The sequence below is a fragment of the Trichogramma pretiosum genome, unplaced genomic scaffold, assembly GCF_000599845.2.
Source record: "Trichogramma pretiosum strain Unisexual culture from Peru unplaced genomic scaffold, Tpre_2.0 scaffold144, whole genome shotgun sequence".
In the NCBI taxonomy this organism is placed as follows: domain Eukaryota; kingdom Metazoa; phylum Arthropoda; class Insecta; order Hymenoptera; family Trichogrammatidae; genus Trichogramma; species Trichogramma pretiosum.
Genome location: NW_019640822.1, coordinates 64,003 through 79,148, shown reverse-complemented (window position 1 = coordinate 79,148; position 15,146 = coordinate 64,003). Strand labels below are relative to the sequence as shown.

At 35.0% G+C, this 15,146-nt stretch overlaps 4 protein-coding genes across 4 annotated transcripts in view; 1 reads left to right on the top strand and 3 right to left on the bottom strand.

Moving 5' to 3' along the window:
- The window catches only part of LOC106658083 (collagen alpha chain CG42342), a 69,867-nt gene that overhangs the window by 28,184 nt on the left and 26,537 nt on the right, over nt 1-15,146 (top strand). The window contains exons 8-11 of the mRNA XM_023462917.1: nt 1,155-1,208; nt 1,969-2,148; nt 2,376-2,429; nt 3,883-3,988. Of these exons, the coding sequence (XP_023318685.1) occupies nt 1,155-1,208; nt 1,969-2,148; nt 2,376-2,429; nt 3,883-3,988 (394 nt within the window). The remainder of the gene's footprint in view (nt 1-1,154; nt 1,209-1,968; nt 2,149-2,375; nt 2,430-3,882; nt 3,989-15,146) is intronic.
- Nucleotides 6,677-8,851, bottom strand: LOC106649462 (speckle-type POZ protein A-like). The gene has a single exon (XM_014366898.2). The coding sequence runs from the start codon at nt 8,390-8,392 to the stop codon at nt 7,346-7,348; it is 1,047 nt and encodes a 348-aa protein (XP_014222384.2). The 5' UTR covers nt 8,393-8,851; the 3' UTR covers nt 6,677-7,345.
- On the bottom strand, nt 9,584-11,355 carry LOC111694478 (speckle-type POZ protein B-like). The gene has a single exon (XM_023462891.1). The coding sequence runs from the start codon at nt 10,917-10,919 to the stop codon at nt 9,873-9,875; it is 1,047 nt and encodes a 348-aa protein (XP_023318659.1). The 5' UTR covers nt 10,920-11,355; the 3' UTR covers nt 9,584-9,872.
- LOC111694480 (speckle-type POZ protein B-like) lies at nt 12,822-15,034 on the bottom strand. The gene has a single exon (XM_023462894.1). The coding sequence runs from the start codon at nt 14,435-14,437 to the stop codon at nt 13,394-13,396; it is 1,044 nt and encodes a 347-aa protein (XP_023318662.1). The 5' UTR covers nt 14,438-15,034; the 3' UTR covers nt 12,822-13,393.

Below are 15,146 nucleotides of genomic sequence, written 5' to 3'. Positions count from 1 at the left end.
CGATTCGCGGTTAAAATCGATCGGTGCTTAAACGAATTGCCGATGATAAAGATACGCCTATGAAAGTGCCTTTCGCACTAAAACGCGTTAATGAGATAAAAATTGCTCGCAAAACCGGTAACTCAATTAACCTTTTTTATTTTATTCATTTGAGTGCTTCATAAACCGATACGGAGTAATTAATCTTTTTTTATTTTATACAAGTTTATTCATTCATGTATTTTTCATTCAGACAAAGAATATTCATTGAATACAAGGATTTGCGCCTTTGTCGTACAAAGAAATTATTGGTTTTTCTCTCTCTCTCTCTCATCTGATTTAATATCCAATGTGTACAATGTAAACAGCAAAAATAAGTAAACTTTTTTTTTCATTTACGGGTCAATGCACAGGGATTGGGTTTAAAGAGGTCGGTGACGACACTGCGCGGCGGAACGCTAGGCTATGCGGAAATCGTCGCGCTAAAGGTAATCGACGGCAGAAATCGCTCGATTAGTTGGTTTTTTCTGGCTTTTTCGTTGTACGTTGTAATTTTTCTTTCGAATATGGTTTTTTTTTTACTGAAAGTAAACATATAGATGGATGTTAATTATTAGTTTGTTTTTGTAATTTCGGTGTAGGTGTACAACTTACATCAGTAGCGATGATTTTTTCAAAAATCATTTTATTCTGAATTATCTCTTGATTTGTACTCCATCCCAAAAAAATCTTCGTATATGTATCGGATCCGTTTTTTAGGATTTTCGTTGATCTGTTATGCATGTTTTGCTCGTAGTTTTTATATTTGGTGCATGCAGGTTTGTTTAATTTTTCCGTTTCGGATTATTTGATGAATATTTCTATATACACTGTTCGATTTGAACTGTTCCCATAAGAGTGAAAAGTTTTTTACATTCAATATGGTCCCGATTAGCTGTCAAAATATTTTGATTGGTAATGGTACGTCTAAAAAAAACATTTGCACCCTGCAATCCAAAATGTAACGAAAAAGTATTGTTTGACATGAAGTCAAATCCTCACGTAGCTGCCACAAACGTGGAAAACCTCACTCCTATACCTTACTTCCTGACCTCATATTTTATTTTAAGTTGATTAATTTTATTAAGTTGTGTCGTAGAAATTTAGTTTTTACCAGTAGTTGGCATACTTTCTAGGAACTTAAGGAGCTGGGTGCTAATATCAGCGCAGCGCAGATCATTACGCTTAAAGTAAGTTCGCTTAACTTTCAAATCTGGATTATAATAAGTTTCCTATACCGAAGACACATCCAGTTTTTTTTTATTGAAAATAAATTTTTAATTCAAACTGATTGGATAAAAGATCATAAACATAAATAATGACGTGTAATTAAATGAATTTGTCAATTGTTTCATACGTACCAGATCCAATGAAAAAAATAAACGATAAATGTAAAGCTTATTTAGTCGTCCGATAGCATGATGCATTGATAACTTTTTTTTACTTGATGTTGAGTGTGAAGATTTCGTAGAAAATTATTTACTGCTTACTCTAGTTAAACATGATTTTTGCATGTGTACGAATATAAACCTTTGAGTTCAATTTCAAATAGATTTGTTTTCAAAAATGAATAATTTTTGATTTATAAACTTCTGATTTATATACTTGTTCATTTTAAAATTGAAAATGATAATTTTTAAAGTAACTAAATTCAAAACTTTGTTCTAACAATACGCATGAATTTCTAAATTCTCTGATAAATTTCATGTTCTTTTTTTATTAATTGTTCGTTTTCAAATTACTCTGAAATATATAACCGTTCGAAATCTTATTGTTCTGTAAATTTGTGGTTGAAAAAATAATTCGCATGCATTCGGCAACTGTAAAATGCCGCATAAGTTCAGCGAAAAATCAAAGTCTTCGTTAATGCCTCGTTTCACTCACTCTTTATCGAGAAAAATCAATCGATCCCGAGAATCTGATCAAAGCATTTTGTATATGAAATCGCAGGGCGAGCAAGGAGAGCCAGGTCCACCCGGTCCACCGGGACCCTCGGGCGATCGAGGAGAATCCGGAAGCGACGGCAGGCAGGGCCCGCCGGGCGAAGTCGGACCCGCCGGCGAAAAAGGCGCGCCAGGACCGGCGGGTCCCGAGGGACCTCAAGGACCAGCGGGCATCGCAGGAGCAAAGGTAATCAAGACGTGCTTTTTTTTCTTTTTTTCTTCTTTTTTTTTTTCATCTTTCCCGTTTGCCGCGCTGGTCTTGATTTGATTGAAGCTGCACAATAGCAACGGTACATTTTATTAAAAGATTCAGGCGTCGTTGTGAAGAAAAAATTAATTAAAAAATAATAATAATAATAAAATCATCACCACTTGACACAATACACACGATATTCTGATGCTATTGTTTCTTAGGGAGAACAAGGAAGATACGGTGCACCAGGTTTACCAGGACTCCCCGGATTACCTGTGAGATTTGATTACTTTGAAAAAAATACTTGGTTTTGTTGGGATAATTCGTTACTAATGATACTCTAGTATTCTATAACATAGAAAATTTGTAATATCCTGTGTGCTTTATCTAATAGATATAGCCTCTTGACCTCTCTCTGTAAAGAAAAAAATGTGTGCATTAAAAAAAAAATTAACAACACATGAGGTATCGCAACTAGTCATCGGTAGAGCTTTTCCGGTGTCGGTCCAATTACTCTTTCTTCTTGCATTTCCACGTACCTTATCGGACGCACGGCTAATAAATTCGTACGCTCCAAATTCAAAAGAGCAGAAATAAACGAAGGATAGTCCTTGGTCCTACGAGTAGTAGTGCAGTGTATCATCGCGATGCCTCGCTCACGAAAGAAAATCTAACGCGCCATAAAAATGTCCGGTGCGCGCACGGTCGCATCAGATACCGAAGTTATGCCACCACGTGTTTTCATTATATATTAAAGCAACGAGCCGCTTACAAACGAGATGCTGCAATGCGCGAAATCAACCTCGCGGCTATATGCAACGCAGCTGGCAATCTTTCGATGTCATCGATTCCGCTCTCTTCCTTTGCCAATATATATACGAAATTAACTCTCCGCGCGCTCGTTCACCTCCGAGAATTAGCGTGGCTCTTTCGGTCTAATTAACAAAAGGCATTCGGTACTTTGTAACGTACGGACTATTATTTAATCCGCCTCGTGCGCGCTTATCGACGAATCGCATTATATACGTACAGCAGCAGTAGCAGCACGTGTTTGTACTTAAACGGACCCGTGGTCGATTTCTCTCTATAAATACTCGTGTATGCAGCTACTACAATGCGATTCTTTTGTGTGAATTGATTGGCCGTGCATTGCGCTGCCTTGAGTTTCCGTACGGTTTAAATGGCCTCTATATGATACCGCGGAAAAAATAATTCATATACTGCGAACGATGGTGGATAGTTTTAGCAATTTTCAATGCTGTCATGTGCAAGCTCCACGCACAGTATCTCTTTTCCGTGTACATTGGCCCCGTAGAGAGTAACATTATTAATGTTCTTTCACTATATTTGATTGAAATCGCTTGATCGAAACGAAAGTGCGTCGAGCATCGAGCTCTTGGCAATCTCTTTACCGATGAAAATATAGTACTCGTTGTGCGACTTTTATTAACGTACCGAAAAACATTCTCATTTAACTGACGTAGATGAAACGACTGTATCTCTTTTCTTCTCTGGGAAATAAGGTTATTATCTATCGTACTTTCTGTGTGAGTCTAAAGTTATACATAATCCGTAGATATTTGTTTACACTTACATACATTTATTCTGGTGCTCTTCGACATAATTATCGAGAAATCTTCTCGTACTCATTTTTCACCCCCACCCCCTTACGTAAATATCGAGCGTGAAAATCGACTAATTCCCTCTTGTGTTTTTTGGCATCCGCAGGGCGACAAGGGCGACAAGGGCGAGCGAGGACTGACGACGTCGATAAACGGCGAGCCATTCGCCACCGGAGTCTTCGAGGGACCGCCTGGACCTCCGGGACCACCTGGTAAGTTATTTTTTTTTTTACAATCGAGACAGCTCGGAGTCTTCATTTATGGACTCGTTCGGGATAATCGGGCTCCTTACACGTGAGAGAGCCTCCACGACGATGATTGGGTATACTATCTACGATTTTATTGATACATCTCCAGAGGAGTCCTTTATTGTAACCGTAATTGTTTTTTTTTATCTCATATAAAATGCATTTCGCGCGAATTGCCCCGTGTATAACCCATTAAGTCCCAAGAGGACGTTTTTTCAACACTTCATTCGGCCACTATATTTTTGGTGTAAATGGGGTCAAAAAAATATGCGAGTAACTAATTCTAATGTAAAATTTAATGCCCTTTCAGAATCTGATCTCAGATTTTTGAAAAAGTGATCAGGTCAAAAGTTACACTTGATTTTACCCAAAAAAACATGATTTTTAAAAAAAATTTTTTTTTATTTTTTGAATTTCCAAATGAAAACCATTTGAAATCTCAAGAGTTTCGTGCAAATATCGCGTCCTCGATATCTAAATTGAAAGTTAGCGGGGTACCGATTGAAAAAATTAATGTTTAAACAGAAAAAATGTCGGTCGAAACTAGCAAAATTAAATGAAAACTTATAGAATTTTTACTCAAAAACGAAGGACTTGAGAAAAAAGTGTATTTTTTAACTTTATTTTATTCAATCTAAACCCCACTAACTTTTAGTTTAGGTATCGAGGACGCGATATTTGCACGATACCCCTAAGATTTCTAATGGTTTTCATTTGGAAATTCGAAAAATAAAAAAAAATTTTTTTTAAAAATCATGTTTTTTTGGGTAAAATCAAGTGTAACTTTTGACCTGATCACTTTTTCAAAAATCTGAGATCAGATTCTGAAAGGGCATTAAATTTTACATTAGAATTAGTTACTCGCATATTTTTTTGACCCCATTTACACCACAAATACAGTGGCCGAATGAAGTGTTGAAAAAACGTCCTCTTGGGACTTAATGGGATAATAGAAAGAAAATCCACACAAATGTGTACGGAAAATTTGTCACCTCGAAGACGTTACATCGCGTTTTTACCCCGGTACATTATATACACACAATATATTCTTTGTAAGGAAGTGTGCATGTAACGCGCATCAACCAAGGCTCAGGCGCAGAGTCGATGCGCAACGTCTTTCGCGACGTGAGCAAACAGCCGCGCACATATAGACGTGCACTTACGTATACCAACACACAGCGACAGAACTTATATGACTGGGCACTATAAAGGCCAGAGTAGTGTACGCGCGGCTGTATATACACGGAGTATCGTCTGCCGCTGACGCGCGTTTCCACTGCAAAGGACGTCTCTTCCTCTCTCTCTCGCTGTATGTACTGTTGTTAGTATACAGTTATATAGAGAACGCACAAAACGACGACTGGACCGTACACAAAAGGGATGTAATAATCGAGAGAATACGACCGGCGAAAGGGGCTACACGCACATACACATACACATACAATAAACAAAGAGTAATAGGATTTCACGAGATGCGCGCGCGAATGTCATAGGGTGGCGGCACCAGTGAATGAATGGATTCACAAAATTATGCTTATAATCAATTGATTTAAAATCTAAATTTGCATTAATCCCTAGCGTGCATTCAAATTTGTGTTCGTTAGGACTTATTTCATAAATAAAAAAATTGAAATACATGAAAAATAATATTTCATAAAGTTATAAATGATATAACTCAATAAAATGAGGTACCCCAGTGAATGAATGGTAAAGAACCAATCAATGAATACTCTGGACCCAGTGAATGAATGAATTATATTATGAGAGAGCATTGACAAGTTGAGAATCTTATCGACATTATGTCCAGTTTTTTTCACAGTTTTTATTTTACGTTTTTATTGTTCGTTTCGGTTTTAGCCATCTTTAATAACTAGTTTAAATTAAGTTAAATTAGCCTATAATTAACGTAAATCCAAACGATGTACGCACTGCGCCCTGCATACATCGTCTGCGACCTAACCTCAAACGTTGGCGGGACGGCAAAAACATTGTCTTTTCATTTACTGGTATCGCGCCGTGCCAAGTCGCATTATCCATGTAAATGAATACATTCATTCACTATCGACTCTATAGGAATTTTTGTGAAAAAGTGAAGCTAGTTTAACTAAAACTGATCATAGTATTTCAAACTTCAAGCATCAATAAAATAAAAATAATTTTTTGACATGGGTTAAAATTTCCTTTCATGTTTTAATTTTAATCTTTTCTTGGTCATTCATTCATTGGGGGTCATTCATTCATTGGTGCCGTCACCCTATATATGTATAATGTATCCCCGCAGCCTTTCGGGCATATATTTGGATACGCGCGCGGGCGTAATGCATTAACCATGAGAGTCAACAATGCGAATGATGGGCGCGAAGCGACGAGACGTGTACGTATTCTAACTCTTTTATCACTCGGATTTTACAAACAAATAAGAACTAAGTCTCGATTAATATTTTTTGGGCATTTGCTTTCGTTAATGGCAAAATCAGTCGTCTTTCGAGATATTTATTTCATTTGCTTTTCCAGAATTTGAAGTTTCTCTTTTTTTTACTTACTACGTGAGTAAATACTCACTACATGAACTCTTTTCTTTTTGTCACAAAATTTGTATAGTTTTAGAAAATATAATCATAGAATAAAGGAGTCAATACATTTCTAAGGGCATTTGGAAATATGTACTTATGTAATTTATTTACATTGCGACAACAGATTTTATTATAACCATATGATAAGCTTATAGTGCTAGTTACAGAAAGTTCTGTTCCAATGTTTTTCATGCAATGAACTAGATATTGAATTACAAAACATAAGTATTAAAAAACTTGCAAAATTATACGTAAAATAGATCTTGGATATAATACTTTTAGTTTAATTTTGACACAAAATCATGAACCATACAAGATTTACCAAAACAATTTAATAACGAAAATAGCATTTAATGCAAAAAGTCTGTAATATATTTGAACTGAAACTATACAAATTGTATTATAATTATATCATAAGCTGATAGTACTAGCTTTACAAAAAGTTCCGTTCAAATGTTTTTCATGGAATGAATTAGATATTGAATTACAAAATATAAACAATCAGAATTAATCAACTTACAAAATTTTAAGCAGAACAAATTTCGGATAATAGCCTTAATACTTTTAGTTTAATTTTGACACTTAATCATGAACCGTTGAACAAAGACTTATCAACAAAGTGTAAAACTTAGTTACAAGTATTTCATAGATTAATTATGATTCCATTGATAAAAATGATAGGTTAATAAAACATATTTGATTAACTAAGTAAACTTCACTAAAAACTAGTTTTAGATACAAAAACGAGTTAAGATACATTTTTTTGAGATTTTAATATTGATTGAGTTAAATTTACCCATATAACGGGATCATCTACTTTTGTCATCTTTTCAAAATTGGAGAGTAATTGGGTGTGATTTGTGACAAATTTTATTGCTTCATTTTCCAAATGCTTTACTTTGTATTTATGAGAAGCTACTAGAATATCAATTGCATTTTCAGTGGACAAATCATCACATAAAATTTTTCCACACTTGTTTTTCAAACTGTCAATTTGATACTTGTCAGCCACAGCTAACAATTCGATGATCGTATCTGTTTCGGTCGCATCAATCTGTCCGGTGTAAATAAATCGTAACATTTCAGTGACAATATACACAGATATGCCTGTTATTTTCACGGAATTTTCTTCGTTTTCCAACATATCATGTGTGAACATGGCCCTAAATACTGGGCTAACCGCTGACAATATAACTTTGTGCGCTGGGATTTCCTGTTCTTCAACTATCAATTTAACATCACTGAATTTTTCATTAAGAAATGAAAAATCGAATTTTATTGTATCGATTACCTCGTCTTTACTACAGATTACTTCTGAATTCAATGAAGATTGAATTTCATCGAGAATTTCTAATTCACATTGAAAAGTTACAGTATTCTCAGAAGAAATCAGTTGGTCAATTTTGGCCAGTTCAAAATATTTTGCCCAACCCCTGCCGCCCTCGAAGACAGTGGTTGCAAATTCGTGATGTAATATTAATTGTCTTACAACTTTTTTACCATTAATAGCTGATATTGTGCTTCTACATACGAACTTACCCCGTTTGCTTGAGAAATCAATTATGGGATAGAGATATAAAGAAAGGTGTTCCTCTGCTCTTTCTTTAGTGTCTCCTGCAGGGTACAGCCACAATTGAAAATATTTTTTATCGTTACTTCCAACGCCAAAATTTGGAGATTCTATTTTTTCTCCAACTTTCAATTTTAGTAAGCGATAATTTTCGATTGTCCACGTATAAATACATTTATCTGAAGTAACTTTAGTGGTAGCCTTTATTCGTTGTTCTGAATACATTTTGACTCAAGCACCCGATAACTTTTACACACTTATTACTTGATTGAGTGATAATTTAATTAATGTTTAATAAAATGGAACAAAAAGCGAAGACGATATAATAGTTTCGACAGCACTTTTCCCAACAATGGCACTGCGGCGTATGAGCTGATTTTTTCTGCTCGTAAGAAACGACTAGTTCAAATGGCAAAAATATATACGTAACACTTTTCGGTGACAAGGATATGTTCACACTAAATAAATAATTCACTGTACATTTCAATGCGCAACTCTTTATCTTGTAAGAACGTGTGACTGTGATGAGGCCCTGCGGACCTATGAAGTCCCACGACGTTTTCCACTGCTGGGCGCAAGAACTTCCGAGTAGAACGTGTGTGTTTTTGTGCGTCTTGTGTGAGATGCGACTCGTGACTCGCGAGCACTGAGCGGTGTAAGCCTGTTCAGCGCGTGATTAGGCACTGCCTATGCCGTTGCTTCGCTAGAATAACGTCTTGATGCGGAGAATTCCAAAGCGCCGCTCGAGACATCAACGCGCGCAAAATCTTCGTGTATCATCGCACTACATATTGACAGGGACACGTTCACACATCGACATGCGCGTATAACTGGGAATAGGGCTAATGTCTGATGATTTGTACGTGGCGATGTTTCATTAGGACGAATCGAGAAAATACGACGCGAAAGGGGCTACACGCACACGCTCGGACTTTACGAACAAATAAGAACTAGGTCTCGATTAATATTTTTTATGGACTTGCTTTCGGTAATGGCAAAATCAGTCGTCTTTCGAGATATTTATTTCATCTGCCGTTGCAGAATTTAAAGTTTCTCTTTTTTATTTACTCACTACATGAGATCAACTGTTTTCTTTTTGTCATAAATTTGTACAGTTTTAGAAAATATAGTTTATAAGATACAAAGGTTACTATCCTGTTTGTGACTTAAAATCTATGTTAACAGAACAAGTGGTTAAATCTGATTTTACAATTGACAGAAAAAATCTCTTTTTTATATCCATGCATTTGGAGTGATAAAATCAAATTTCAAGATAGGCTTATGAACATTTTTAAATTATACTATCCCTACATCTTGACACAATTTTTGCAATTATTAGAATAAAGGAGGCAATAAACTTCTAAAATCATTTAAAAATATTTAATTTGTTAGTAAGCATTTAATTTACATTGCATCTTTACAAATTGTATTATAATTACGTCATAAGATTGTAGTGATAGTTAAACAAAAAGTTTTATTCAAATGCTTTTCATACAATGAACTAGGTATTGAATTACAAAGCATAAACAATCAGTATTAATCAACTTTCCAAATGGTATCTTTAGAACTCAGATAATAGCTTAAAATTTTAAACTTAATTTCAACATCATATCATGAACCGTCAAAGATTTATTATAACAATTTAATTATGAATATAACATTGATTATCTAAAAATGATAAGTTACAACATACTTGATTAACTAATCAAACTTTATTTTTATGAGATTTAACTATTGATTGCATTAAATTGATCATTATATCAAAATCACCTATTTCTTTCATCTTTTCAGAATTGGAGAGTAATTCAGTGTTAGTTGTAATAAACTTTATTGTTTCATCTTCCAAATACTTTGCTTTGTATTTATGAGCAGCTATTAATATCTTGATAGCATTTTCAGATGACAAATCAGAACATAATATTTTTTCACATTTAATTTTCAAATTATCAATTTGATATTTCTCTGCTACTTCTAATAATTCAATAATAATATCTACTTCGTTGATAATAACCCGAGCTGTGTAGATGTATCTCAGCATTTCAATTACAGTATTTTTAGTAGTGTCTGTTATCTTCACTGAATTTTCTTTATTTTCCAACATATTATGAGTAAACATGCCCCTAAATACTGGGCTGGCCGCTGCGAGTATATTTTTATGTGCTGGGACGTCATTTCCATCAGAAGTTATTATTCTTATATCACTGAATTCTTCACCAAGAAACAATAAGTCCAAGTTCACTTTATCAATTATCTGTTCTTTGCTGTTGATAACGTTGGATTTCAATGAAGATTCATGTTTATTGAACACTTCTAATTCACATTGAATAGTTACAGTATTCTCGGCAGAAATTAATTGGTCAATATTTTCCAATTTATAAAATATCGACCAACCAAAGCCAACAAATTTTCCATCACTCGCAAAATCATAGTGCTCTTTGTTTTTTATAACAACTTTTTTATCTTTAATAACTGAAACAATCAATCTACATACGAGCTTATCCGGTTTCTTCGTTGAATCAATTACAGGGGTAAGAAATAACGAAATGTATTCTGCAGATTCTGCATCCCTGCCTGCAGGGTATAATCGCAAATAGAAGTATTTTTTATCATCACTGCCAACGCCAAATTGTGGAGATTCTATTTTTTCTCCAACTTTAAATTTCAGTAAGCGATAATTCTCGATAGTCCACGTATAAATGCACTCATCCGAATAAACTTTAGTAGAAGCTTCTATTCTTAGTTTTGATGACATTTTGACTAACGTATTTGACAACTGTTAGACACTTATTACTTGATTGAGTGAAACTCTGATGTTTAGTAAAATTAAACAAAAAACGCAGACGAGGTAATAGTTTCGACAGCACTTGTCGCAACAATGGCACTGCGGCGAATGAGTAATACGTGCGCATTAAAAAAGCAATTCACCATTAACGGCCGTGCTGAGCAACACTATCTTTATATGATTTCAATTGTCAGATACACCAATTTTTCTGCGCTACTCTTGATGCTGCAAGAAAGTATAATGTAACTGTGTAAATCTTGTTAATCTTTGAGTGTAAGTTAAACGACGTTTTCCACTGCTGGCCGCAAAAACTTCTGAGTTCTGCGCGCGGAATGCGGATTTATACACGTCTTACATATATATGCGAGATACAGTCGTAACTCAACGCCTGCCAGAAACGTGTTCACTGTAGCTGTAGCGGATATGTCTTCTTCTTCTTCTTCTTCTGTGGCTCCGACAGTGAGCAAGCTCTGTGTCATACGGCCATTAACGGGCTTTGAAGAGGCGGGAGATTGAAAATGAAATGTTAGAGAGCGAATTTTGTAGCGGATATGTGACTCGGTATCAACTAGAAATAAGTAAATACAGCGCTGCAGTGAGGCCGCCTGCGTGTATAACAAGCGCGCCAATCATAACAACAGTACACGGGTAGGCATAGCCCGTCGCCCTTTCTTCGCTATAAAGTCTTTCTCTATGCTTGTAACAGAATAAGAAGTTTTATATAGTGTAACGTCTCCTTGCGGAGGATTGTTAAGCGCCACACGAGACAACAAATCACGCGAAATCTTCTTGCATCGTCGTTTTATATGATTGACAGGGTCCACACGTTCACACATCAACATGCGCGCAGAGCTGAAAACAGGGATTTTGTCTTATATGATGATTCATGCGTGGCGTCGTTAACGCGGATGATCATATTGTTTTTTCATTGTGCAGAGCAAGCTGTACCCGCGAAGCACCCGAGCGCCGATAATTGAGCGTAATACTTAAATTCCGTCGAATGAATCTCGATTTGAATGGTTATACACAGGGTTAGAACATGATAAAATCAGGACGTATGGGACGTTATGTGTACCTATGGTCTGGGTAAACAACACGTTCGTTGTAACCGTGGAACTTGAAAGCATTGGATTCTCGGTTACGACGGCTATGTTTTTCCTCCATCACAGGCACACATTACTTCCCAATACGCCGAGTGATATTTATGACCTTATTTCAGTAGATCTTAGCTGAACACTCCTTCTCTCTATTCAGACTCTAAATTCTGAATAAGTAATGCACTTTGCTCACGCTCTAATTGTATAAAGGTCTCGCGATGTCTGCGAGCTTTTTTTCGATATGCTTCGATAGGCGCATATTATTTTTTCATTACAGTTGTCGAGCAAAAGTGATGAGTCTTTTTCAAATTTTAATTTACTCATAAACTCGAATGCTGGAGACATTTTCTTAAAAATTATTTTAAAGCAAATAGGTTCATAGCGATTTTGTTACAAAAACCTTGAGAAAAACAAACATTTTGTTCATGACTTGGAATTAACGGAATAAGTAGTTAAATTTGATTATACAATTTACGCGGACGATCTCTTTTATATTCGTGCATTTGGAAGGATGAAATCAAATTTCAGAATAAGCTTATGAACATTTTTAAAATATAGCATGCCTTCATTTTTAAACCCTGAGAGAATTTTTGTAACTTTTTGTTCATCTTTTTCATTATTGATCGAATTAAAGTAAAATCATAAAATAAAGGAGGCAATAAATTTCTAAAGGCATTTGAAAATATGTACTCATGTAATTTATTTACATTGCGACTACAGGTTTTATTATAACCATATGATAAGCTTATAGTGCTAGTTACAAAAAGTCCTGTTTCAATGTTTTTCATGCAATGAACTAGATATTGAATTACAAAACATAAGTATTACAAAACTTGCAAAATTATACGTAAAATAGATCTTGGATAATAGCTTAACAATACTTTTAGTTTAATTTTGACACAAAATCATGAACCATACAAGACTTACCAAAACAATTTAATAACGAATATAGTATTTAATGCAAAAAGTCTGCAATATATTTGAACTGAAACTATAGAAATTGTATTATTATCATATCATAAGCTAGTACTAGCTTTACAAAAAGTTCTATTCAAATGTTTTTCATGGAATGAACTAGATATTGAATTACAAAATATAAACAATCAGAATTAATCAACTTACAAAATATTAACCAGAACAAATCTCTGATAATAGCCTTAATACTTGTAGTTTAATTTTGACACTTAATCATGAACCATTGAACGCAGATTTATTAACTAAGTGTAGAACTTAGTTACAAGTATTCCATAGATTAATTATGATTCCATTGATAACAATTATAGATTGAAACATATTTGATAGACTACTTAAACTTCACTAAAAACTAGTTTTAGATACAAAAATGAGTTAAGATACATTTTTTTGAGATTTTAATATTGATTGAGTTAAATTTACCCATATAACGGGATCATCTACTTTTGTCATCTTTTCAAAATTGGAGAGTAATTGAGTGTGATTCGTGACAAATTTTATTACTTCATTTTCCAAATGCTTTACTTTGTATTTATGAGAAGCTACTAGAATATCAATTGCATTTTCAGTGGACAAATCATCACATAACATTTTTCCACACTTGTTTTTCAAACTGTCAATTTGATACTTGTCAGACACAGCTAACAATTCGATAATCGTATCTGTTTCGGTCGCATCCATCTGTCCGGTGTAAATAAATCGCAACATTTCAGTAACAATATTCGCAGATACGTCTGTTATTTTCACGGAATTTTCTTCGTTTTCCAACATATCATGTGTAAACATGGCCCTAAATACTGGGCTAGCCGCTGACAATACAATTTTGTGCGCTGGGATTTCCTGTTCTTCAACTATCAATTTAACATCACTGAATTTTTCACTAAGAAATGAAAAATCGAATTTTATTGTTTCGATTACCTCGTCTTTACTGCAGATTATTTCTGAATTCAATGAAGATTGAATTTCATCGAAAATTTCTAATTCACATTGAAAAGTTACAGTATTCTCGGAAGAAATCAGTTGGTCAATTTTGGCCAGTTCAAAATATTTTGCCCAACCGCAGCCCTCAAAGACAGTGGTTGCAAAGTCGTGATGTAATATTAATTGTCTTACAACTTTTTTACCATTAATAGCTGATATTGTGCTTCTACATACGAACTTACCCCGTTTGCTTGAGAAATCAATTATGGGATAGAGATATAAAGAAAGGTGTTCCTCTGCTCTTTCTTTAGTGTCTCCTGCAGGGTACAGCCACAATTGAAAATATTTTTTATCGTTACTTCCAACGCCAAAATTTGGAGATTCTATTTTTTCTCCAACTTTCAATTTTAGTAAGCGATAATTTTCGATTGTCCACGTATAAATACATTTATCTGAAGTAACTTTAGTGGTAGCCTTTATTCGTTGTTCTGAATACATTTTGACTCAAGCACCCGATAACTTTTACACACTTATTACTTGATTGAGTGATAATTTAATTAATGTTTAATAAAATGGAACAAAAAGCGAAGACGATATAATAGTTTCGACAGCACTTTTCCCAACAATGGCACTGCGGCGTATGAGCTGATTTTTTCTGCTCGTAAGAAACGACTAGTTCAAATGGCAAAAATATATACGTAACACTTTTCGGTGACAAGGATATGTTCACACTAAATAAATAATTCACTGTACATTTCAATTCGCAACTCTTTATCTTATAAGAACGTGTGACTCTGTATAAGGCTCTGCTGATCTATGTGCATGAACTTATGAGTTCTGCGTGTGTGTTTTTGTGCGTCTTGTGCGAGATGCGACTCGTGACTCGTGAGCACTGAGCGGTGTAAGCCTGTTCAGCGTGTGATTTGGTACCAAGTAAAAAAGTGAATAGAGTAGGTAGGGCCGCCTGTGTGTATAACATGCTCGACAACAATAACAACAGTACACGTGCAAGCATAGGCACTGCCCTTACTTCGCTACAGTAACGTCTTGATGCGGCGAATTCCAAAGTGCCGCTCGAGTAAACAAGGCACGCAGATCTTTGTGTATCGTCGCACTACATATTGACAGGGGCCCCGGGCCACACGTCCACACAACGGCTTGCGCGCATACGGCATAACTGGGAACAGAGCAAATGTATGATGATTCG

Bases quoted from the DNA above. Each gene is read 5' to 3' on its own strand.
- LOC111694478 (XM_023462891.1), bottom strand. From the start codon at position 10,919: ATGTCATCAAAACTAAGAATAGAAGCTTCTACTAAAGTTTATTCGGAT.
- LOC111694480 (XM_023462894.1), bottom strand. From the start codon at position 14,437: ATGTATTCAGAACAACGAATAAAGGCTACCACTAAAGTTACTTCAGAT.
- LOC106649462 (XM_014366898.2), bottom strand. From the start codon at position 8,392: ATGTATTCAGAACAACGAATAAAGGCTACCACTAAAGTTACTTCAGAT.